Source organism: Nomia melanderi, chromosome 4 (assembly GCF_051020985.1).
Source record: "Nomia melanderi isolate GNS246 chromosome 4, iyNomMela1, whole genome shotgun sequence".
NCBI classification, from domain to species: Eukaryota; Metazoa; Arthropoda; class Insecta; order Hymenoptera; family Halictidae; genus Nomia; species Nomia melanderi.
The window spans coordinates 13,713,141-13,739,045 of record NC_135002.1 but is presented as its reverse complement, the minus strand read 5'-3'; the positions used below and the strand labels follow the sequence as shown (position 1 = coordinate 13,739,045).

General features: G+C 35.4%; 1 protein-coding gene across 3 annotated transcripts in view; it reads left to right on the top strand.

Moving 5' to 3' along the window:
- Window positions 1-25,905, top strand: part of nrm (neuromusculin) — a 414,776-nt gene that overhangs the window by 350,086 nt on the left and 38,785 nt on the right. For all 3 annotated transcript variants that reach the window (XM_076366474.1, XM_031972985.2, XM_076366475.1), the window contains exons 7-16: window positions 1,983-2,133; window positions 6,232-6,343; window positions 9,546-9,724; window positions 14,795-15,139; window positions 16,520-16,786; window positions 18,404-18,760; window positions 19,317-19,577; window positions 21,620-21,877; window positions 24,234-24,251; window positions 25,054-25,194. In XM_076366474.1, the coding sequence (XP_076222589.1) occupies window positions 1,983-2,133; window positions 6,232-6,343; window positions 9,546-9,724; window positions 14,795-15,139; window positions 16,520-16,786; window positions 18,404-18,760; window positions 19,317-19,577; window positions 21,620-21,877; window positions 24,234-24,251; window positions 25,054-25,194 (2,089 nt within the window). The remainder of the gene's footprint in view (window positions 1-1,982; window positions 2,134-6,231; window positions 6,344-9,545; window positions 9,725-14,794; window positions 15,140-16,519; window positions 16,787-18,403; window positions 18,761-19,316; window positions 19,578-21,619; window positions 21,878-24,233; window positions 24,252-25,053; window positions 25,195-25,905) is intronic.

The window sequence follows — 25,905 nt, the reverse complement described above, 5'->3', positions numbered from 1 at the left end:
ATTCGAGAATATAATATTAGCAAAATTAATAGAATCTCTTTTCAATGCTATTCACCTAATAGTTAGGCACTACAGCTAAAGACTCGGAGCTATTAGACATTGATGCGAATTTGATGGTTGAAGGAGTCAGAAGCACAGAGCAGGGATGCGAAGACGATCGTAAGGAAACTTTCAACCGAATGTCCGAACTCTGTCCGCTTAATAAAGTACTCGTAGATCGCTTAGATCTAGTTAGCGGAGTAACTTGCTGTTCTATCGTTGATGGCATTGAACGAACGAACATATGCAACATGAAATGTTTACGTCATTGAATCGGATGTACAGCATGAGAAAATAGAATATCACTGATTGATAAACATTTTTAATAAAATTCTTTTTCTTTCGACAATTTCATTAATCTGCAATCGATCTATTATTTTTATTGAATTATAAGTAAATGTTGTGATCATAATGGCTTTGAGACTTAACCCAAACACGCTGTGTATTGCTCTGTGCATTAGATTGTATTGTATAGGCTTCGGCTTTGAATGTCTTTAACGGTTTAAAACGTTGAAGTAGGTTTAAAGTAGAATATCCCTTGAATCTTCGCAGGAGTACACTATTGTGCAAAAGTTTGCTCGATAAAATAAATATGTAATTTCCTTGAGATTTACTTTTCTCCCGTAATTTGTTTAAAAAAAGCTCTGGTGGAAATCATTCTTAATGGGAAAATCATTTCTCTATGAAACGACTGTTCTCGTCGAAAAATACAGCCTCAAACTGTAGTGAACAAATTGATTAATAAAAATGAAGTTCCGAACAATTTCAAACTTAATTTCGACGAATAACATACGAATATTTATTCGCCAGACGTCCTTAAACCATTGCAAACTTGCAATTGTTTAATAAATTAGCATATAAACATGATTTAAAAAATCTAGTTCCTCACAAAGGTAGCTTATTTCAATTATCTCTCTCACCCGCGCTACCCCTCGGTTTTAATTAACTTTTGTATACCGAATTGCCTTGAGAATCAGCCAGCGATTAAGAAAAAAAATGTACGAATGCTTTCTTATTCGTTAAGCCGAGTGAAATCATCGTCCATGCGTACGAAACGTTTCCTTTAGCGAGAATGGATTGTGGCGGTAGAGTTAAGCTGCGGCGTGAAAAAAGCAAAATAATTGTAGCGATGGCTCCGCAAATTCTATTCTCTAATTCGGTCACTCCGGTACGCGTCGCTGTTTTGTTTTTTGTTCTCTTTGTTTTTGTTACGTGCTTTTGCGCTCAGCAGAAAACAAACATAGTTTTCGTTTCTTCTCTGTTCAGTGGAATATAGAAACGAACGCCAAAGAAAAAAATATGAAACACGCGGACAGGGGATGAAAATCATTTTTTGCGGAACGGATTGTTCCATTTTGGAAAATTGTTCTAACCTCAAAACCTATGATACGTTTCACGATAAAAGGTTTGTGCAAGCTGCAACTGTTGAAAATGTTTTCAAAGAAACTAGCGCGATGGAAAAAAATTGATGGAAGTGAAAATTTTGTAGAATTAAGAATAAAATCTGAAACGCGATGGGAAGTGTTTTACGAATGTGAAGATTTTGAGTGATTAAAAATACGATAAATTAACAATAAAATGTATTGTACATATTATTTTGAGATACATGTGTAAAAAATATATGGAATTTATTATTATTAATTTTATGACAATTGTTTTTACATTTGCTTGCGCAACATTTTTACAATTGCCATAAATATGATCCTCCTTAAGGGGCAAAGGAAATAATGGCATTGATGTTCCGCGAAGTACAAAGTGCCCGGTAAGAAAAGTAAAACTGCGATTTCGAAAATAATAAAATTTAATGTAGCGTAGACACTGGAAACTATCGTATGATTCAATATTACTCTGTTCCGCAAGTTTGAACGTTGATGTGGCGTTGAAAATGCTTGGCAACGAATGCCTCGCTGATCTAATATTCCTCTAACACTTTTTGTTCGCAGGACAACGGCACGTCGGAAACCATAAGTTACTTGGCTTTTACCGCTTCGGAGTACGACAACGGTAGAACGTTCAAGTGTTACGCCGAAAACTCGGTCACACGGTACGAAAACCTGGAACCAATGAAAGAGTCAACAACGATTGAAGTTTTATGTAAGTGAGAGATTACTATTGCCGATGCCTCTGTTTATGCCACAAGTTACAACCACACAAGCACTGTTTTTAATAATGTATCGAGAAAATTGTGAAATATTATTGTACTGTTGTAGAATACATTTATATATTAATGTAGAATCGATAATTAACGCGTCGAGCGCTGTGCAAGTCATTAGCGAATTACAAAGTATTTTCTACTTTTAATTGCGTATTCTTCAGAATGAAATATATATGTTTTATTTTATTTTTGCTGGCTAATTATTATATTTGTCTCTGAAATGAGTTTAGCACAATGATTCTCATCTCTTTTAATATCAAACAGTGAAGTAGTTAAATGAAAGGAATAAATAATTAACGCGCTGAGAGCTGTGCAAGTCATTAGCGAATTACAAAGTATTTTCTATTGAAATCATTTTAATAATTTACTGCAGAAGATAAAATATACATCTTTTTAATTGCGTATTATTCAGAATGAAATATATATGCTTTATTTTATTATTTTCTTTTTGCTGGTAATTAATTTCGTTATCTCAGAAATAAATTTAACACAGCATTCAATGCGTTAAAAAGGAATTAACGGTATCCATTAATATCGAACAATGAAATATTTAAATCAAAAGCAAATAAGGGAAAGAATAAAAACTCTACGTGCTAGGAATATACTCGTTGACCGCAGCTCACAAGTCAGCTTTGACTCGTACGGTTTTCTTCCTCTTCTCAAAGAAACAACCACATTCATACCCCTCACACTCGCACACACGTTTCCGCGGTTCCCGGAAAGTAAACGGGTTTTCCAATACTACATCTTAACCTAAACACTTCGATGCATTGGCTAACGAACCAACATCCACAAAAACCGAGCGAAATCGAGAGAATTTATTTAATGAAATGGAAGCTGACAAATTACAGAGGTACTGTTCGACTTCGAAACTTCATAAGAACTTGACTCTTTATATCACAATTCAATGAAATAAAAATGATAAACACAAACCTGTTGAAACTGAGAGTTTATATATTTTTATCAATTTTCCAAGACGGAATTTCTTAAAGACTTTAAGAGTCTTTAAGAAATTCCGTCTTGGAAAATTGATTGAATAGTATTTTACATATAGTACAGGTAACAATGTCACACGTAAAGAAAGTGAAATAAATTTCATTGAAATGAACTATTTCGTCTGAAAATAATTTCCGATGAGATTCTGGCTCAGTGTCGTGATCGTTGTCGTCTGACCCTTCTTAGACAAATGATTCTCTCGTACAATTGTCGGCCGCAAAAATACGGGAAACCGAGGGAACTACGGTTAAAAGGAAATTTTCCACGGTAAACGATCAGCTCGCAAAAAGTCGTAAAGGATCGCTTCTAATTTAGCCGTAGCGATCCGAAGGAATAAAAGTACATAACGGTCTCGACATTCTTCGACCTAATTTTTTGCGATGTTTGATCAACATCCGATATACTCGACCTGAAATTAAGTTACGCTTCACCGCCGTGGGCTCTGTACCCACGTGGTGTATTCGTGTTTTATCGCACCCTTACCAACTTGCTGCTTCATCCCAGAGTTAAAAAATGTAATCATAGTTTCAATTAACCGGAATAGGTCGTTCCCCGGCGATTTAATGTTCGATCATATTTTTAGGAGGGGGAAAATTGAAAATGACTATTCAGACTGACTGCGATTCACGTGAATCGTTTATTAAATAATACATATTCGATGCGATGTAGTTAACGAATAGATAATGATGCATAATGTTGAGATGACCGAATTTTTTTAATCATGGAGACAACTCTGGTCTTACACATGAGAATAAAATATTATCAGAGAGTCATGTGAAAATACAGATGAATTCAATTGTTGATGCAAGAATCAAAATGAAAAGCCAAGAACATCCCAATTTGAAAAAGGATATGTAGTCAATTTTGTTGCAGTATGCAGCAAAAGAAAATATTTTAACCCTTTGCACCCGATTTATTTTCAATATTGTTGGGTATAAACTTGTATTTATTTTTCAGGAAATGAATTAAAGTAATTTATAGCGATAGAATTCAAATTTCTTATTTATTTTATGTATTTTTATTATAAGATTTAATTTTTATAATCTTTTAAAATATGGTACTATCTAAAATACCACAAATAAAGTATAACAAATTTGTATTGTCATCTCCAGCAAGACATACGAATGCAAAGCGTTAAAAAACAATAAATTCATTAGTTCAAACTTATTCACGATTTTCCCGATACTTACCCGAAACTTCTGCATTAACTTACGTACAGCCCAAAACGTTCGAAATTCTCATGGCAGTGGAGGTGTCAACCGATTTTCCTAGTACGCAGCTCGTATATACGACAATAGAAACGAAACGGTGAAAGGTGAAGTAAGCCAAACGTGTTCAGCCAAAAATCAGGGGTCTCGAGTACACTTAACTACGTTTCCATCGAGGACATCTGAGATTTCGGACATCCCCCAAGGTCCCGATGTCGAGATAGCGTCGCGAGAAAGCGCTAAATCCCGATGAACGTTCCCGATAATCCCGTCGCTTATAAGCAACTTCTTGTATCTTTCAATTACGTTTGTAGGCAGAACTCCGGTGTGGGTGAGAGGGCGGAATAAGGAAAAGGGTGGGAAAGGAACAGGGCGGCAGAGGGGTGGAAAGATCCCGTTGCCGCGATACGGAAAAAAGAAAGATAGATAGCCGTATATCTCGTTGATGTTTCCAGTTACGTCGCTTCGCGACGGGGAGAAGTTTCGTTTTGTAGCCAGCACGAAAGCTATCTACGGATTGGAAACGAGAAACTCGAAGCTGGCGCGGTTCCAACTTCTCTCCCCTTAGACAGGCCACTCTCACGACTATGTACTTACGGAGAAAGAGGTGAGGGGAGGAGGAACGATGGTGGGAGGAGGAGCGGCGGTGGAGCAGGAGGAAGGGAAAAGGGGTTTTGTTTTATGCCCCGGCATTTTGCGCTGCTGTGTTTAAACATATCTCGGAACGCGGACGAACCTGCGCCCTACGCTGCTACCTAGGCGTTTTCCCGTGCACGCGCGTTTTATTTTTCATTCCGGACACGCCGCCGCCGTGCACGACGACATATTTTCGGAAACAAAAAACTCTAGACACATTTCCGCTTTTTACGTGGATTTGTTGCCTTTAACTATTAGACGACGAGCGGCCACGCGAGCGCCCGCAGTTTTAGAATTTCGCGCGTACGAGCGGACGGGGGATGGGCGAGTACTTTGTAGGCTAGAAGAGTGAGCCTTCCTTTAGAAATTCTTTTCTGCGACAACGCGTGGGAGAGAGGGAAGGATGATGTTAAGAGTTTTTGAGAAAGTCTGCGGACAGATGCGACTGAATTTATGTATTTGCTGGGGAGAATTGATGCGATATTCTTTTGAAATGTTTTCCTTTCGTTTGGGCTTCTTCCATCTTTGGGTGAAAGGATGGTTCTTTGATGGAGGAACGTCTTGGTTTTTGTGTGAAAAAGTGTCTTATTAAATGATATTGTAGTGCTGCTACCTGCTTTTTAAAGGAATTCTAGTATTTCGGAATACAGGTGTTTTAATGGTTGTTATTTATGATTTTAGGGGATCAATATTTGTGGATTGTTAAGTTTGAGTAATTCAGCATTTTCTTTTGGAAAATTCAGTTGCACTTATCGGAATTATATTTGTTACATTTCAAAGTCTTATGCCATGGGTTTTAGAGGTACATCGGACGCTAAAGATTTCTATGGCCTTCATTTCGAGTAGCTTGGAAACATTTCAAACTTTCGTACGCCTCCGTAGACCTAACCTTCCTTTTCAAAGGCTGGCTGACTAAACACACCGTTTATCTTCTCCTAGACTCTTCAATTTGTTTTTCATGAAAAATTCGTAAAACTTTACTTTGCCACGTTTAGTCGGTAACGTTTCTGAAATTCGCGGTGAGACACTATAAAAATGTATACAACATACGATATCAGTATGTTTGATCTAGATGAAAAACAATAGAAAATTCTTCTATCCCTTCTCTAAGAAATAAATTTAATAGTAAAAAAAATCGACGAAATTGATTTAAATTATTATGTAAGAATTTACACGAAACATTACTTTTCTTTGCAGATCCACCGATAGTCAAAATGAAAACGCAGAACATCACTGTCAACGAAACCGAAGATATACTAATATTTTGCGATTACGAAGCGAATCCAGCCACTTTAACAGCAGTAACGTGGTAAGTTTATATTTCATTTAGAATATAAACTGTAAAACTCCTTTAACTCTTTGCACTCGTGAGGTGACTCTCAGTCGCCAAATGATTTAGTATAGTAAAATTACAAAGTATTATATATAACATTAAGCTTTGTACAATTCCATCGATATGTGAAATACTTAAATGAAATAGTTTCATTACTTAATTTTTGTATGTTTTCTGATTATCTAGTTTTAAAGAATGTCTATATCGTAAAAAGTTGAATGTTTTTAGTGAAAAATTTTCAGGTAGGTTAAAATGGTAGATTCTTGTGCAACTAAATTGTGCCACCAAAACGTTTGTCTTTATCTTAAACAATTTTGTAATTTTAAACAACGTGTGGTTTGTCTTATTAAAGAAAAACGCATTTAATATTCAGGAATCTAATGAAGTGATGGCTTTATGGGCGTGGTAGAGTCATATCTTATATACTAGAGCAGCTTCGTCCTCGGTGCCCTTATATAATAATTATGTCATTCTGAGAGACCTCGAAAGGCGTCAAAGTACAAGCATCTGCTTTGAATCCCATCTCGCTTTCCTGCAAAACTGCTGAGAAGGTTTATTGACGGTACACAGCTTCGCAAGTTTATAGCGCTTCGTCCAACCACGACTAACTATGTTATAAAACAGGACGGAAGTAACGAGAAGTTAATCCTTACTTCGTGAAGATTGGATTGAACTTCGCCAACGACAATACAGATTCTTTATCGACTTAATACATTATATAGGGTCTCCAACGCGTTCCTCTCTAAAATTCATGTTTAAACTGCACTATACATTTCAGATTATCAACGATCTAAGCCAGCTCGCACGATTTGTCGCGTTAATTCATTGTCCTATGATTTCTTTTACAGCTGTGCTTGATAAAACTGCTTTAACATTACCACTGACTACTACTAAACTTTATCGTTAATAATTTAGTAGCGATAGAAAAGAATTTGATGTTTATTTGGTGTCTACGTTTACTCTATAGGTTAAAAATTCATAATAGACAAGTAATATTTCATAAGTATCATTTAAATTTGTCGAATTCAGTTGAAATTTTTCGTCATGAGTCTGACTCGATATTATAGAACAAGAGGTTAATTTCTGCCCTGATTTTTTCAAGTAATAACACTGGAAAACGTGTTTGAATGAAATGAAAATTTCATATAGATTTTTATATTCCTTTCGTACTGTTTCATTTATTTTGAGATTCAATTCTTTAGTTATTTGGAAAAGTCATTATTTAACCTTTTGCGCTTCAGAAGTGACTCTCAATTGACACTTGATATGATATACCGAAATTATAAAGTCTTATAATATTAGGCTTTGTATAATTACAGATGTGAAATATTGAAATAAAATAGCTTTGTTTCTTAATTCCTATACGTTTCGTCGTTAGCTAATTTCGAAGAATAACATCTATATCTCATCGGAAAATGTTGAATATTTCTAATGAAAAACTATCGAGTGCAAAGGGTTAACGAAAAGAAACGGAACTAATGTGATCATTTTTAATTAATGAATTACTTGCATTCAGTGGAAAATTTTCAGCTGAAAAGCTGCCGTTTTTATCGGACAACCAATAGGATGTTTCCTACATTTAGAAATGTATGTACATGTTGGCGTCGTGAAAACTCAAAACGAAGGCTTCAAAACTCGCATCAAATGTCTGAATCGCCGCTATTACTTACCCTGTATGCAGCGCTGTTTACGACAAAAAATTTTTACGGGTCACAAACTAACGTATCTAATCGTAAACATGTTTATCGACCGTATACCGATATTGGAATTCAAAAGGTTAATATGACACGTGAAACAGGAATACATAACTTCCGTTCGATAACGTTTCTCGCTGCTACTCTCGAAATGTCTTTGAACGTTGCCACGGGAACAGCTCGAGTAACTTATGCGAAAAGATATCCAACGGAAACCACTATTACTTCTCAGGAAATTGAAATTTTAAGTGATTTATGATTCTCCAAATAAAAAGAAAAAAAAAAGAAATCGCTGTGGTTAGTTTCGTTTCTGTCTGCGAGCGAACTGCGAGTTACAACTCGCGAAGGCGGTTTTAAACATTACACAATCCAGACGTAGAACGGTTACGAAGTATATCTTTTTTTTTATAGTTTCAAATGCAATGGAAAAAGATTCCGATCTCACCTGCTTACAGAGCTTTGCTGAAATTGAATCTGACTCACATGAATTGCGGTCATTTTGTAAGAGAAAACGCATTGATTCTCATGAGAGGTAGAAGGAAGTTGAAATATGGAGACACGCGGAGATACGAGATGGGACTTTTTCGAATGTATTTCTTGAAGAAAATTCTAAAGAATAGAATTTAGAACCTGGTGAAATAAACTAGTAAGGAATCGTATATTAAATTGTGTTTGAATACATTTTACCGTTGGTCGATACCATCGCGACTTTATGTATTATATTTCTCATAAATTTATACGTTATGAAACGATATCTAGCATCAATGCTCGCATTGGTGAACCTTGAACGACCGGGATTCAAGCATTCGCGTACATCACTCGGAGGTAGCACTTGAAACGTCAAAATAAAAAGGTGTGAATCTGTCTGGATGATTTATTACGTTTTTTCTAGCGCGGAGCTCTAAAAACCAAATTTCAAGCTAATGCACGTGACGGTACTCGCAAGAGTTCAATTTTCAGCATTTGCTTTACGAGAGCAAGTTCTATTAGAAAAACCGCGATGCACACCTTAATGAAGTAGATATAAAAATCTCTATAAAATACGGTAATTACAAGATTCTAGAGACTCGTGCGAATTCGTCAATCTATGTAGTTTAATTCAAAAAGAATATAATTACAATGAATAAATAAATATGTAGATAAATAGATAGATAAATAGATAGATAAATAGGTAGATAAACAGGTAAATAGATGTATAGATAAATAAATAGATAAATAGATAGATAAACAGGTAAATAGATGTATGGATAAATAAATACAGAAATAAAAGAAAATCATTGTTAATTGTTACAAGTTTTTAAACATCTTCTAAGTAATAAATGAAAGCTCAAGACTTTCGCAGAAAGTTCAATCACGAAATGCGTATGACATATGACTTCTTCGAAAATATCATATTTTAGACCTGCCCTATATTTAAAAATCTGCGTTTTTTACCGTAAAATCCGGAAACACTTACTTCCTGTACGTTTTATTTATTTTTCTAGGTTACGGGACGATAAGGAAATAGTTTTAACTGAAGACCATTATGAAGGCGGCATCACGGAGCAAACAGCACTCACCGTGAAAAATGCATCTGCCAACGATATGGGCACTTACAGATGCATCTTGAACAATACAGTGGGTGCATCCATGTCGGAAGATTTCGTTGAAGTTTCCGTTTTATGTAAGTACTAAAAACGTTCCTTAGTATTTAAGTACTAAATATTCTGAGCATTTGAGTTCTAAAAACTGTCTATTGGGAATTATTAAGTTAATTTAACTTATATAAGTTATAATATCTTAATTTTGTTATATATGAACTTGTTCAACCTTATATTAACACACTGTATGCAAGAAACATACTTTTTAAAAATATTTTTTATTATTTGAAGTGTTTAATTTCTGATTTAAATTAAATTTTATAAAATATAATATTATAATAATTAAAGATATTATTATTAAAAATAAAATTATTAAAAATATTCAATTTATTAGTTATTACGTTTCCGGAGTACCGTCTAATAGTAGTAAATAAATGTTTGTGTTCATTTCATTAACATTTTATGTTAAAAGTAATTTTATTCTTCCCATAAAAATGTGGTTTCTGACCTAGAAAAAGCGAAGAAACAAGTAAATCCTGTAATAGCTAAAAAGGATATTATTTATATAGTATGTTTACTATTAGATGATATTGAAAATGTGGATCTTCAGTAAAAAGAGAATTAGGAAAACAATATATATTTAATAAGATAAAGAAACAATACGGACAACACGTAAAAATACAACACACGACTCTCGCACCAAAAATGTTCTTCTCCGCTGTCGCTCACCAAAATGTCCTCATGCACGCATTTCCACTCGCTTTTAACACACCCCCATTCGCTCTGTCTTTCTCACCCTTGCACCCTTCTCACTCGCATCTTTCGTCCATAGTCAAAATTCACGCAGTCACGTACACACTTTTCTCACGGTCCAGTCGCTCAGTCCCAGACACTCTTCCTCGCATTCTTTCAGCCACTCGAAATTGTCTAAACGCAGTCACACTATTTTCCAAACATCCCGGCGCCGGTCCGTCGCAATACGACCTGGTCGCCCTCACGCACGCACAACAAACCATTCATCCTACAATATTTTAATCTACCCTAAATATTCTAGATACTACATTTATTCTATGAAAATTTATAAAAATCAGAAAATATAAAAAAATCGACTTAACTGCACTGGCTTCAGAGCGACTCATGTAATAAGTAAATATAACAAATAAATGAGTTGAATGTAATTGATATACGTTCAAATTGATCTCCTCATGATTTTGAAGAGACATGTGTCGTTAGACAAATTATAGATAAATAAGCGTTAATTAGTAATGATTTTAATTTAGCTGATAAACTGCGTTGGCAATCGCAGATGAATTTTTGCAATCATCTCCCGAATTTGCGATCAATAGTTTGAAAAACGGTTTCCGAAGAGAAAATTGAATGGATTATATTTGTTAATGAAAAAGGCAAACGGTCTATGCGTTCCAGTATTGGCTTTAAAGCGGTGCTCGCGAGAATTTATGGACACATAAATATCGTTTACCAGACTAAAACGCGACAAATTGCTGTAATGCGAAACGGAACGGAACTATTTTTCCCGTTGCTTGTATTTCTCTGTGTGCGGTAACGTCGATCATGCTTACTCGTAAAAACATTTTACGCGAGTCAATCGGAGGGAATTTCAACGCTTATAAATTGAATTATATTCGAATAATGGAATTATAAGAATTGTGAAGATATTTTACGTTCTCAATTATTTTTTCGCGCGAAGATCTTTTCGAAAATCTTTTCCTTTCGATGTGACGAAACACTTTCATGAAAATAAAATTTAATGTTACAATTTAATTTAACACCCTTCGCCATTCAGATTTTTACTACTAGATTATTTTATTTTACTAAAAAATGAAGAATTACAATTGTAATTTCTACAAACGATCATTTGCTTAAGAAATATTTTCCCCGATTTAAAATTAAACATTTTTCAAGGGAAATGTGGATAATAATTGAAAGAATCTGAATTATAAAATACTTAAAAGTTTCTCGTAAATAGGAAAGTAGATCTTGGAACTACAATGATCTTTTTCCAATATTGTGCAATGTTTATGAGCCGCAAGGTTAGCCAATTTCAATGAAAGTTCTGGAAGCAGTGTTAAAATAATTCAGCATATCTAAACTGTCGGGCTGGAGTTGCGTCTGACGCTTATTGCTCTACATTTCGGTCAAGCACGTACAAGATAGCGGACTTGTTGGAGGAAATGCTGATCATAAATCTGAAGGGAAGAACAAAAATATTGAGAAAGTTAATGTCAGCCGGTATCTTAAACTCTTATTCGTATTTCTTCTTTCTGTTTATGAATCCAACCGTGAAGAAAAGTGTTTAAACTTTATTGAATTACTTTACCACTGAATTTACCCTTACAACATACCCCGTACCATTAATATTTTCATTCATTCCAAGAAGTTTTTATTGCTTTCAAAACTATTTCCAAGATAAAGTAAACCGTAATAGAAAGACGCATAGATTCGGTATAATTATTCCACTCACTAAAGGCTCTGTCCAAATAAAAAACTAATAACCATTCATTTAATTCATTCATTCGGGACAGAGTCTTTTTTTGAAGATAGTCCCTAAAAGTCAAGACTCGAAATAATCACTTTCATCATTAATATTCATTTCTTTTGTAATTCCGACGATCTTAATCGTAGATCACTCGCTTTTCAGCCTTACATTGAAAGCAATACAATATTCAATTTATGAACATCTTGGCACGTTCTTTAACAGCGCCATTTATTTGTGACGATCGATATTTCATATTTTGCGCAAAAGAGAATAAATTACGTTTACGTGTGTTTTTATACAAAATAATAACTCACAGTGTAACGTGTAGGAAATTGACTAAATTTTTCACTTGAATTTTATTTTCAATTTATAACGACGATTTGTTGCATTTAGTAAAATATTGTAACTATAAAGATTGTTATAGAAACAAACGCATTAACATGTTCACGCCGGTATCTACTACCAGTGATACACAGCCAATTTATAATATTAAAATTAATCAACAGCAACAAGTAAATTATTTATCAAACTATTTATCAACATTTTCTCACAATTAGCAACTAAAGTCAGAAAGCCAGGCACGTGATAAAATAATGCACTCCAACATCATTTGTGCAAACACTGTTATCATTACGATCTATAATTAAACATATAGAATCATATCCCGACGTGAACGAGTTAACACCAAGCATATCGGCACTTCTCCTACTGTAAACTACCAAATAAAAGCAAACATGTTAGATGATAAATTGTTCTTATTCGAAACAGAAACAAAAGCACAAAAATTGAAAAACCGATTAATCCGACAATAGAAAAATCGATATAAAGTTAAGTAATGTTATCTAGTTAACTGCGTTCGACGAGTATACACATCATCTTCAAGCTTCAAATGATACTAATTCTTTCAACCATGAATTCTTTATTTTTCCAGATAAACATGCAATTCTTTCTTTTGCTTTGGTTTTTTATTAAAGTATACCCTAGCTGCATTCGTTCCGCGTTTGACGAGTACACACTTCATTCCATCATTTTATCACGCGCAAAACGAGAGATTCTTCAAACTAAATTCCACAGTTAACAGGCTAAAGGAAACGAAATCGATATCTGCCGTTGTCCCGTGGAAAACGAGCGATTTCATCCCACGCCGCGCGACGCACCGACACATTAATGTATCGCGGCACAGATTGAACGAGCTCCCCATTGCATGAACAATTCTCCATCAAAAGTAAACGTCGCCTAGCCGTAAACAGGATCACAGCACAATGAAATTCTAATTGCAGTCTTAATAACACTCTCGAGCGTTGTATTTTATACAAACAGTCCGCGAAGCGAACCGAGAATTCGAATGTAGAAAATTAGTTCGCCGGCCCGCCTGCTAGCTTCTTCCCCCTTGCCCGGTTGTTTTTCCTTGCTCCGTTCGCTGTGCAGGGCAAACTCCGCGGACGGTCTTCAGATTCTTTTGTTTTGAACTTGCTGAAATCTTGATTACCCCGCGGATAAAAAATGTTCCAGCCAATCTGCTGATTGGATTCCTCTGAGTTTTCTGTCTAGGTGGTTCCCGGCTGGTCCCTAAATCTCGGGTCCCTTGTCCTGGCCGTTTATCTTTGATCCCGTGCAGTGTAAATAAGACTCCTCGTTTTCGCGCGTCGAACAACCGGCCTCCGGGATACGTGCATGTTTTACTTTGAATAGTTTTACCGCGAACATAAATCTTTATGCTTCGGCCGGGTCTCGTAAAAAATGCATGAGCCATGAGACTTTTAAAACAGTTCGTCGTTCGACGACCGAGTAACGGGGAGAGGGACGCGGGAGGAGGAGGAAATATTTCCTCTCTTAAATTGATTAGATCCATTTTAATGAGACGCGTCTACCCGAGGAACGGCGGAACGAGCACCGCGCAATTATGCGTTCCGTCGGGATGATTGACTTTTTCTTAGGATAACAGGTTAACGTTTACCTTTGATGGATTTTGTGAATCGAATTGCAGCTGTAAGTGACTGACAGAGGATATAGTTGGAGTGTTTAATTTTTCGCGATAGATTTTTAAACATCCAAAACAGCAAAAATCTGATCTGTGTATTGGAGAGTGTGATACCTTCAATATAGTGGTGTTTAATTATAGATTACCTCAGATGAGAACGATTAAATCACTGATATACCTATCTATTATATATAAATCGTTATTTATTCATGAGAAACCCATTTTGTTTGGCAAATTCAATATCTATTTCTATCATAAAGAACCGGCTCTTTTATTTTCAGTTGAATATAAATAATATTACCGTATCACTAAGGAAACAGCAAATAATAACTGTATTCCTTAACACACTAGGCTTAAAGTTTAATATAATCTTAATAATAATTTAATATGGCCAAATAATAATTATTTCAAGGTTTAAGAGCACTTGTACAGTTTATCCTGTTATTTCTAGAAAACTTGATATTCGTTTATATTCTCAAATTAAAAGTTTAAAACTAGGGTATTAGGATATATATTCATCTAACAGCATATTTACCAAACACTGTTTATGAAATTCAATATGCGTCAAATTGTCACTTTCCCTAAACTTAGCGTTAATATCGCTTGTTATTTGACTTTCTATTGAAATTCGTGGAGCACTATTACTTTATGCTTTGCTTGTCTATTTGCTCGTAGATAAACCCGTGGTCGAAGTGATAATGGATCCAGAGACGCCCGTGAACGAGGCGGACCGTTTGAACGTCTCTTTGACCTGCGAAGTTGTTTCTGGAAATCCAGCAAGCCTGACCTCTGTCCGATGGTACTTGGACGGAGACCTGCTGAAAGAACTTCCGGATTGCACGAGGAATAGCACCGCGACCACCACAACCACTGAGGAATCTTTAATTTTCTGCGATATTGATCCGAGCAAGCTGCTGCTGGAAGCAGTAGGTCGTTCCTTTCACGGGAACTACTCTTGCGAGGGCAGAAACGACGCTGGCTGGGGACCACTTTCACCGAGTGCGCCTGTCATAGTCCATTGTAAGCTCTTTTAATTTTTAATCCTTTGATCCAATCTTCTTCTCGTTTTTTTTTCTACTTCAACATGTCGGTGACTTCGCAGTTCGTTGATCTAAATTATTTTGCCACTGCATAGATTCGCGAACAGGAACTTTTTGTGTCCTAGTTGCGTCGGCGATCTCTTTTTTCTTTATCGTTGCGACCGTTAATTGTTTTCCGCGTTCCAGCAGAGTGGACTCCGGACTTTTTACTTGAACTTTGTTCTTTTATCGTGATGGAGATCGTTTTGTCCCTTTCCATGAATTCTGTTGAGTATTTAGATGTTCTTTGTATATCTCCGTAACGTTTGACTCTCATATTCTATACGGTAACTCTCATTTAATCGTTTTTAACATGATTTCAATTTTGAATGTTTTATAATTATGGTGGAATAGTTTATTACGTCTTGAAGAGAAAAGAAGGTTTCGATGAAGGATATTTATTTGTCTAAAATAGTACGTTAACACGTTCACAGTCCTGTGATCCACATATGAGAACTTTCGTAACCTTTTATTCCCTGAAGCAGTGTTTCAATTATCATTTTAATCGAAACTTTACTGTGAGTCAAATTATATTTGAATATTCTATAAATTTCGTTTCGTTCAATTTAACATAACACTGCATCGCGCTAACAATCATAAGAAACATTTGTAGAACTCAGAAGTCGACCAGTGTAATTCACATTTTCGTTTTACCCAAGAGTCTAAAAGAGTTTTCATCGTTAAAATGTCGAGTTATTAAAGCAACTACAGTACTACTTATAAAATTAACTCGTCATACGAGTTCCCTTTCATTCCTCAACAGTTCTTTATTTTCAAACTCATACAATAAATAATTTTCGTATTTTCGAAGCATAATGACCATACCAGTACAAACCATACAATATTATAATATACCACATACACCATTCACTACATCAGTTTAATTTGTCTCGAATTTCACTGTCACAAATTGCATTATTAACCGAAACTTTTAGTAACGAGAACACTCCATAGATGCAACGATAATGTGTCCCTCACTGTTTCACTTCCCATTTCCCATTAACACCAACGAAAGCAGAAAATTCCATAATTCAGGGCATAAAGTCCTACACAAGAACTCGGTTGTTTTCATTCCGTCTCGCTCGCTCGTCGCTGCCCTTCTTCCCGGAAGGGTTGAAGGGCTGTTTAGCGGTGTGCAGTGCCGCCGGGTCTGCGGGGAATGGAAATTAGACGGCGATGGGATCGCCAAAGCGCAAAGTTACACGATGGTAGTACAACTACGGACGGTGGACGTGTTAAAATGACTTTTAAAAGTGCGCAGCACTCTAGGGCGGAATAGTAACAAACGAGTACATGACTTTCGTATCGTTGGGAACGGCAGACAAACCTGGCCCGGCTTCGATCTCGTACGAACCTCAGCAGGTAATAAAGAAGAGGCCATTGACCATCACATGCTTCGTCCTGGACCCGGGACGGCCGAAGGTAGTTGGGTTTAAATGGTTACGAGGCCTTCACAGGCTTCCAGATGTGAATGGGACTACCCTCACCATCGACTCGGTTAATTTGGAAACTGAAGCGAACTTTACTTGTCTCGCTTACAATGAGGCCGGCGACGGGGACCCGGCCACCACGTTTATCGACGTATCTGGTGAGTTGTAAAGTTAGTTTGTAAAAGTTTCTAATTCCCCCTGTGCGCGAATAAATCTCTCATACGTCTTGCGCGTGACATTAAGTCGTATAGAAGTCGGAGAAATGGCATTGTAATAGCTGCGTGGAAAAAAGCCGTGACCCATTTCTCTGCCTTTATCTTCTCGTGATTTATTGGAATCGAAGCGGACATTTTCTGTTTTTTTTTCTCTCTGTTTCCCTTTCTCCGTTTATCGAATGAGAAGTACTGGATTCTGAGATGCATATGATACCGTGAACGCAGTTGTATTGATCATTCTTTTGTTCCATTCTCTTTTTTGCGTCTCGAATGCGATTCCGCGGTGGACTGTATAAATATGTGTACGTCGTTTGATAATTGGGTGCTTTTAAGTATTTTGTTATGTGTATTCTTGTCTTTTAATGCTGGATTTATCGAACGAACCAATTTGGCTCATATTGATCTTTATGAACAATATTTGGTAAATGGTTGAGTTGATTTGGATTGATGCTGATACGCAAATATGTATCCGAATTGTCTACTTTTAAACCTCTAATTTCCAAAATCTAAATGAACAAACTGTACAGTAAATGTCCGTAAATCTAGTGTTAATTGATATCCGAATATTGAAATTCGAAGAGGTTTTTAACTCTAAACATTCAGGTGGTAGCAGTTTCCTGAAATTAACAGTTCTAATGATTTAAGTTTGGTTAAGATATTCTCGCGCATTTAGTAGGTACGTGTAATTTGAGTTTCTCGTGTAGATATTTCAAAGCAACAATGCAATTTTAATGCGATACGACGCTTGTTTTGCGACTAATAAACAACTGCTTATTACGAATAACACACATAAAACGTTCCAACGAAACTATAACATTATGGCGTTCGTGCTGTATCTACAATTAATGATTCGTATCTTGAAATTTCCATAAACACGATTTCCGTTTTTATGCAATTTGTTTACATGCCCTGAAACGTTTACTGCATCGCAGTTGTTTTTGCATTTCGCATAACAACATTTCCATAATATCCAACTTTATTCGATGTGCATTTCGTTCAGTGGCAATATCAGCGTAATATGTTTACGAACAAATTGAAATCTTCATTAAAATCACGAAATAAATTAGGTAATTCAAAATAAACTTTCATTTGAACAACACCGATTTCTTCCACAGCGTTCAAACATCACCAAAGTTGCAACCGAACTTTCAAATCTGAAGTCAGATTTCGAGCCCATCGAACACTCGTTAAAAAAAAGAACTTTCCTCGATCTCACGAGCTCCCGTCAGAAAGTTGAAATATCGAATAGCGGGAAAACGGCATTGATTAAATTCCGCTGGCAAATAATCGAACGATACGTTTGCCCCGCTTCTTACATTGTTTCGCGAACTCACCGGCTTCCATGAAAGATGCACCAAACATCGATACCGGGAGAGTTTCCAACAACAGCGTGGAAACTAACGCGTGACAGTCGCGATAGTACATTCTGGGTCAGAAAATCGCTGGTATTCCGACATCGACGGGAACGATCGCGTCACCCCTTATCTCTGGCCAGCCGCGACAATGTCACCGGGAGATCGCTCGAAAACACGGTTAAACTTGTTCTTTGATTGTCAATAGCGGCGCCCGCCTTTATCAAGAAGCTACACACTTATCACGGGTTCGTGTACAATTCGCCGAACGTTAGCATCATGTGCTGGGTAGAGTGCGCGCCGGTTTGCAATATCTCCTGGCTGAGGGACGACATACCGATGGATTTCTCGAAAACGAACCGCTACTACGTCTCCAACGTCTATCATCAGCCCGATCCGCGAACAAACGACTTCGAAAGCATCCAGTCGACCCTCGTTTGGAACCTGACTGCCTGGCCAAGCGGTCAACTCGACCGGCTCGAGGATAACGTGAAATTCACCTGTCAGAGCAGCAGTAACAACATCGGGCCCGGAGTGAACAGCAGCACTCATTTCCACGTGGAATGTACGTGATCTTAATCTTGTTTTTCTTTCTTTGGCACGTTAGCTGTAGTTCTTACGTGGCAGACTTTGTTCTCGATCGATCTTTTGCGAGGGATTTGTTAAATTAAAATTCTTCACATAATAGACTGAATTATACATAAAAGATATTAAATATTGTAAAACATTGAATCGTACGTCAATCTCTTGTTATTTGAATAATTGAAGTATTCACTTGCAACTATTTTGTAGCTTTGTCAAAGCTTGAAGTCGCCATTATTGCAGCATTCAACTCTAAAGGGTTATTTTGAACAAAAGGACATTTTTAAATGACTCTTAACTTTTCTTATCTTAATTTTAAATAGTCTCAACTTTCGAGTTTATGTGAACTTAATATTATAAAGGTTGGAACAATAATAGATATAATTAAATTTAAAATGATAGTTAAATGTTACTTTAAACAAGTGACTGGTTCCATGATTCGTCGATCGACAACTTTTAACCAGCTCGCGTATCATCTCGCTCGAGCATTCTACCAACGGAGACAACCGTTTTAAAAGGTCGTATTTCATTCTCCCCAGTCCCCCCGGAAAATATGACGATCTCGAAGAAAATAGTAAATGTCACGGTCGACACGATACCGGAAAGAGTGAGCTGCAACGCGAGTTCGCGGCCGGAGCCTACGTTCCGGTGGTTCCGTGAAGGCTCGACGGACACCATCATGGAGGGCCGGGACCTCGACTTGAAAGTCGCTGTGCCGAGACGCAGCAACGGAACTTACTACTGCGAAGCGTCGAACCGCCATGGAAACCGTAACATTTCCATGATCATGAACGTTCAGTGTAAGTAACGAAACCGTTTGCCGACCGAAACGAGAGACGCTTTTCATGGCATGCGAATTATCGAGGAAGATTTAGAATCCCAGGATAAAGTGTTTTGTACCGGAAAAAAGCGGCCGTTTTTAAATAAAATGTAATGGCGGGCTGAAAATGTTTGCCGTCTTGCTGGTTTCATTTAGAGACTTCGGGTAATTTCGCTTTTATGCGATACGGTTAGCTGACCCAGGCGGGTTGTTCCGATACTAACCGCTGCACTGGGTTACGCAATGGTAGTTAACCCTTGTACGGCGATGGCCGGGTCATTGCAGACCCCAGCGGTGATATAAAAGACATATAAATATAAGATGTTCCGTGACGAGATTGGCGAACTTCGGCCAACGTTTGCGAACAATCGTTCCGAACCAAACATCTTATTCAATTGTTAAGCTGTTGAACCCTTTTTTTTCAGTTTGGGGGATAATTATGTTAACTCGTTGACCACGACGAGAAACTTCAGTGTTTTGTATAATATTACTTATTTTTTTGGTAACGAAGGAAGATGGTATTGAAATTAATTATTAATGATTCAGTGTCATGGCTTTTATGTTACAGTATTATGTAGTTACACGAGTAACTATTATTTTGATTTGTCACGAATTTTTTTGTAATTGTTTTCGAGCGATTTGGAAGCTCCGACTATCGGATACCACCGGCGGCCAGCATGTTAATACTTTCACTGTCCAGGTCTAATGATTCATTATGCAATACACGTCCATTAGAAATCAGTAGAATTTGTTATAATATCATGCCAAATTACTTAAACATCGTTCTCACATGTCCAGTAAATTTACGATGCACTTTAAGAGTGTATTTAATATTTAATAGAAGTGTGCATTGGAATTTTATATGATACATGGACACTGAACGTGGTAAAATAAATAATCAAGAGTGAATTGCAACAAAACGCACAAACGATAGAATAATTTCCATTTTTAGATAAAATAACTTGATTTGTTTCGTAAAATAGACCCCAAACTACCTGTGGGACGAACAACAGTGCAATTTGAGCGGGTTATTTACCCGATTGAAATTTTTAAGTACGCTCTGGGACGCATTATTCCGTTAGTAGTCTAAGCATTAACGCTTTGGCAGCTGCAGAATTTATGGAATCGTTTTTAGTGTAATTAAAATAATTACCGTATATTTATTCAGATAATTGAAATATGTTGGCAGCAAAAGTAGCAGTTTTCGATGAAAGCACATAATATGTATTGACACGTAACCATCAAATCCATGACCTGAAAGCATTTTTATACGCCTTCACATCTACGTGACAGCAACCATCAAAGTGTCAAGATATTCAGTGACAGATAGAAGAAAATGTAAAATATATCGTGATTCTACAATACATGTTAATATAAGATGAAAATCACGAATGAGTAATTTGCAATTTTGATTTTGTAATAAATTCAGTTATTAAAATTTCATTAATATCAATATTTTGATAACATATGACATATAACGACCGACTCTAATTATCGAAATACAAATCGAAATATTGTACTGTATAAAATTAATAATATCAGTAACCATATTTGGTAGATGCATACAGAGGGAGCATGTTTACTTCCATTCATAAAACTCGAGGATCTTTAAATATCCCTTAATGATTACAAATCAACAATAGAACTATGTTTAATTATCCCTGAATTGCAAATAAGTAATTAAACGAAAATTATACCCTTCTGATTATGTGTATAGTTTATGTCTATACAATTTTCATCTGGTGTATTATTCGTAACGTACTCGCGTAATTTGTTGATTTTGTCACGGAGCATCTTTCTATATTATTCAATATGAATTGATTAACTTTTAAGATTCAAGGGTTAAAAATTCAACGTTAAAAAGTCATCAGATTCGATAGAATTTGTTATAAACATCAAACTTTTTATTCGACATAAATCGATATTTAAAACGAATATTTTAATATCGAAAATGTTCGAAGAACGTGAGTCTCCAAGTTGACATAAAAAAAAAATCAAATTCGGCAATTTTCCTCTTCACAGTTAAGCCAGAGTGTCACGTGGAAAAGGAACGAATAGACGGCAAGGATTATGTAGTGTGCTCTGCGATAGCTAATCCGAAAGAGACCGATTTCGTTTGGTCTTTGAAGAGTGACAACGACACGTTGGAACAGGTTGCCGAGATACGAAATGGAAAGAGCTATATTCGACTCGATACTTCGGTAACCAATTTCCGAACATACGTATGTGTCGCGAACAACACCATCGGCTACTCCAATCCTTGTGAGCGGGACGTACCAGGTAAGTTGAAAAATAATTATTCTTTTTTTAATAATGTTATTACATAGTAAAGGATTACCGATCAAATTAACGTGATCGTTAAGAAGAGAAGTAAAATAAATGAACTAAACTTACTTTGAAAAAAAACATTGGCCTGTATGTCCATTAATTAATAAATGAGAAACATAAAAATGCAAGATCCTCTTTCTCTATTTCGGGGTAATGCAGAATATCGATATAATAACATTAATACTAAAACTACTGTTTTAATTATTTCATCGCATTTACTAAATTGCATAAAAACGGAACACTGTATATATACATCTATGCGATCAGGAATTAAATATGTTTTAAATTGTTATTAGAAATCGTTATTAGAAACTTCGAAAAATTCAAGTTCTTTCATTACATGTTATTTTATAATATCCCGTTAAGTTCCTTACATTTTCGTTTATCGATTTTTCTACGTACATTAATAAAAAATTTCATTCAACAAGTGATTGGATAACAGTGAAATAATAATAATGAAATTACTTAACTGTTTTTTGCCCCACCGATATTTAAAGACCATTAAGAGAGTTTCAACGCGAGCAAAAATCTCATCATTTATCTCTTTATATTGGGTCTTGCATTTAGCACTCTTTTGCTATTTAATTCAAAAGCGTTTATTTAAATAGGAATGAATCGTTTCGCCGTGTCGTAAATGAACCATGGTGCCAACCAGGTTTTAAAACTTACGGTTTAATTATGAAGAAAATTCCATTCCAGCCGCATGTGAATTTTTACACAAAATGCATTCCGCTGTCATGGACATTTTTCGTCCCTTGATATTACATTCCACTCGTAATTCTCGTATTATATTCTGCAGCTATAATTCGTGTGCACACGTCCGGGCTCGAGAATCTATAACCGTGAGATTAAGAGAACCGAAAGCACAAAAACCGAAAGCACAGACTTCTCAAAGTTTTCTGGAAATGTTGTTATAAAAGTTTCCCTGTATTTCGTCTCTTCTGTACACTTTCGAGAAACGTGGAACGTACCCCAGTATTTTATCAAAGTTGACAAAACAACATTCCCATATATCGCCAAACACCGTTTTTGCATATATTCGCTTACCAAACATATTCTCACATGTAAAACGACAATAATATCGGTTTGATCCAAAAGTTTTTACGTCTTTTGTGCGTGCGTAACAAACAAATTTTTTTCTTCGAAACAAATAACATCTGTTTTCAAACTGTTATAACGTGTACAAAGGACACCTCTTTCTCCGCTTTTGCTTAGTTTTGGTGTAGCCAGTGAACAGTTCAGAACCCTTCTTTCTATTTCTTAATAAAAGAATGTCAACACTTTTGCATTAACCCAATATTTTCCCTGCTGAATCATAGGATATACTAATATAAAAGAAAACAGAGAAATAATATGTTTTATATTTATTTATAACATTACTTCCGCGGATACTAGTCGAACGAGATATGTAATAACTTTTAAATTACTTATTTCTAGCAAATATTTATTTATATGTTACTTTCAAAATGTCATTAAAAAAACACAATGATCAGAAACTTATAAAATATTTCACGAATGATACATTTTTATAAATTTCCGTTCGTTCGCTGTTTTAATCAATATATCCGAGAAAGTTTTACCAATTTACTTGATCTCTGTACATATTCTACTTTTCGGCTTTTGCTAATGGTTCCATCAAAACTTTCAACAGAAAAATTCAATGAAAATATTTTATTCCTCATTTGAAACTCTTTGGCCTAGAATCATAAAAAAAATTACGGTCATATAATAACTTACTTAATAGTCCCGAAACGCGAACATTAATATTCGTAATTTATTCAAAGTGACGAAAGGAATGAGGTGTCTAAGAATAATTAACTTTTCCATCTAAGGAATATTAAATTCAAATGGAATTATTATCGAACAAAATGAACTGTCGACAAAACCTTTGAGACCGGAACTTTGTTAATAACTCGAATATCATTACACGAGGATTTATTAACGCGAAACGTTAAAGGATTCAAATTATCAAATACATGTGCAACGTATTATTGTTTTACATATTAAAAAATATCTGTCAAAGATCTCTTTATTGTCTGCATCTGAAGTAAGCTTGGTGAAAATTCATGTTTGTTAATTGGATGACCTGCTTTCTTAGTACGATTTAAAACGCGCGTAATACGTATACAAAGAAAATATGAATAAATTGCTTAGGGAAATGTATATATCAAAACGATTAATTTGCATTTGCAAAATTGTAATTGAATTCATAATTACTGTATAACCGTAATATTTAATAGAAGAATACTGTTGCAAATAATTCACCTAAGAAGATAAGAAACATTCTGATGTCTTCATTCTTTCTTAGCTCACCACGGACATCGAAGTAAGTTTTTCCCCGGATCGTTATTTTGAAAATATTTGTAACGAAATTTTCAAGGATCGATCACTTTCTTTTTCTACTATTTAATGAAAAGCAGTAGCATTTTACTTTGTTCATATGTTACAGTATGTACGAAAGAATACGAACAATTGGAATGTTGCTTAGCACCCGATTGATCAATTTATTTAAAAATTTGGTATTTAGTTTGAATGAAAAAGAATACCCTGTGATATTACCTTTCAACGAACGGAAAATCGAGGAATAGAAATTTCAGTAAAATGAGGTTCACGGAATTTTTTATTTTATCAATATTCATGTTATAACTACTACGCTTTCCAAATATTAATTGAACTTTTGTACTAATATTTGATATTTTAGACATAATACTTTTGAGGCTGAAATTGCTTTGAATTTGAGAAATTCTTGTTTCAAATATGCCTAATATGCTTTGCTTTGAATATGTACACGTTTATACAAATTGAAGGAAAGACGAAGTTTCAATATGTTTTGTGCATTTTAAAATTATTATTAACCCCTTGCCGTACAATGACGAGTGAGACTCGTCATGAAGATTTCTAAACTAATTTAACAAGAATCAATGTTGTTCATTACCCACGGATCAAAGCAAACAACTATTTTGCTATTATTAATGTATTATCTTCAAATGAAATTTCCATCTCAAGTAGAATGGAAAATTTTATTGTATTTCTTACAAATTGTCGATAGTAAAATATTACACGAGCTTAGTAATGAAAGTAAATAGTACGCTAAGGGGTTAATATTATCAACTCGATCTTTATTCCAGGCCATATACCTTGGTGGCATCAGCTAGAAGGAAATCTCCTTCTGATCATCATCGTATCTGCAGTTGTCCTTATACTTGTGAAAATTATCATCTGCGTGGTGATTTTCATCGTCTGCAGACGCAAGCGTTGCCAGATGAAATGTAAGTGATTCTTTTAAATGTTTTATAATTATCACTGTGATCTGCAATTTACAACGATTCGCATGACATAGCTTACCTAATGGACTTTCTTCGAGATTTACATACTAATACAAACGAACGAAGTAATTTAAACAAAGAAGAAGAGAAAAGAAAATCATTTAGTTTCCTAATATATGCCGTCACTAAACCTTAATAATTCTTTGATCAAACTGAAAGCTATTTCGCGTAAACAGAATACATCGCTCAGCTTTATAATAATTTCTGTTACAAGCATGCTTACTTATTCAGAATCTAATATTAACGGAAAATCTTGAAGAAGTCCAAATTAAAATTGTGCCATCATTACAAATGAATATTTCACGAACATTGAGCATAATCTCGATAATATAAACTTCAAAGATAACGTTCTACGATAAGTATGCATTACAATAATTATAATACAGAAAAAATCGATGATGAGAGTACTCTCTTAATGATATTGTAATTTCAATTATTGGAAACGAATCTCAAATTACATACCGTTGAAAGTGATACTGTCAATTCATCTTTGGGTTCATCATGTTTTAAAAAATAATTATCTTTCATTATTATCACAAAATAATTACGTTATTTTAAATATATCTATAAATTCAATACAAACTTATTATTCATGGAAAAGCCTCGAAACATTTGATAACAGGTTTATTGTCATCAATTACGTTATTATAAAGA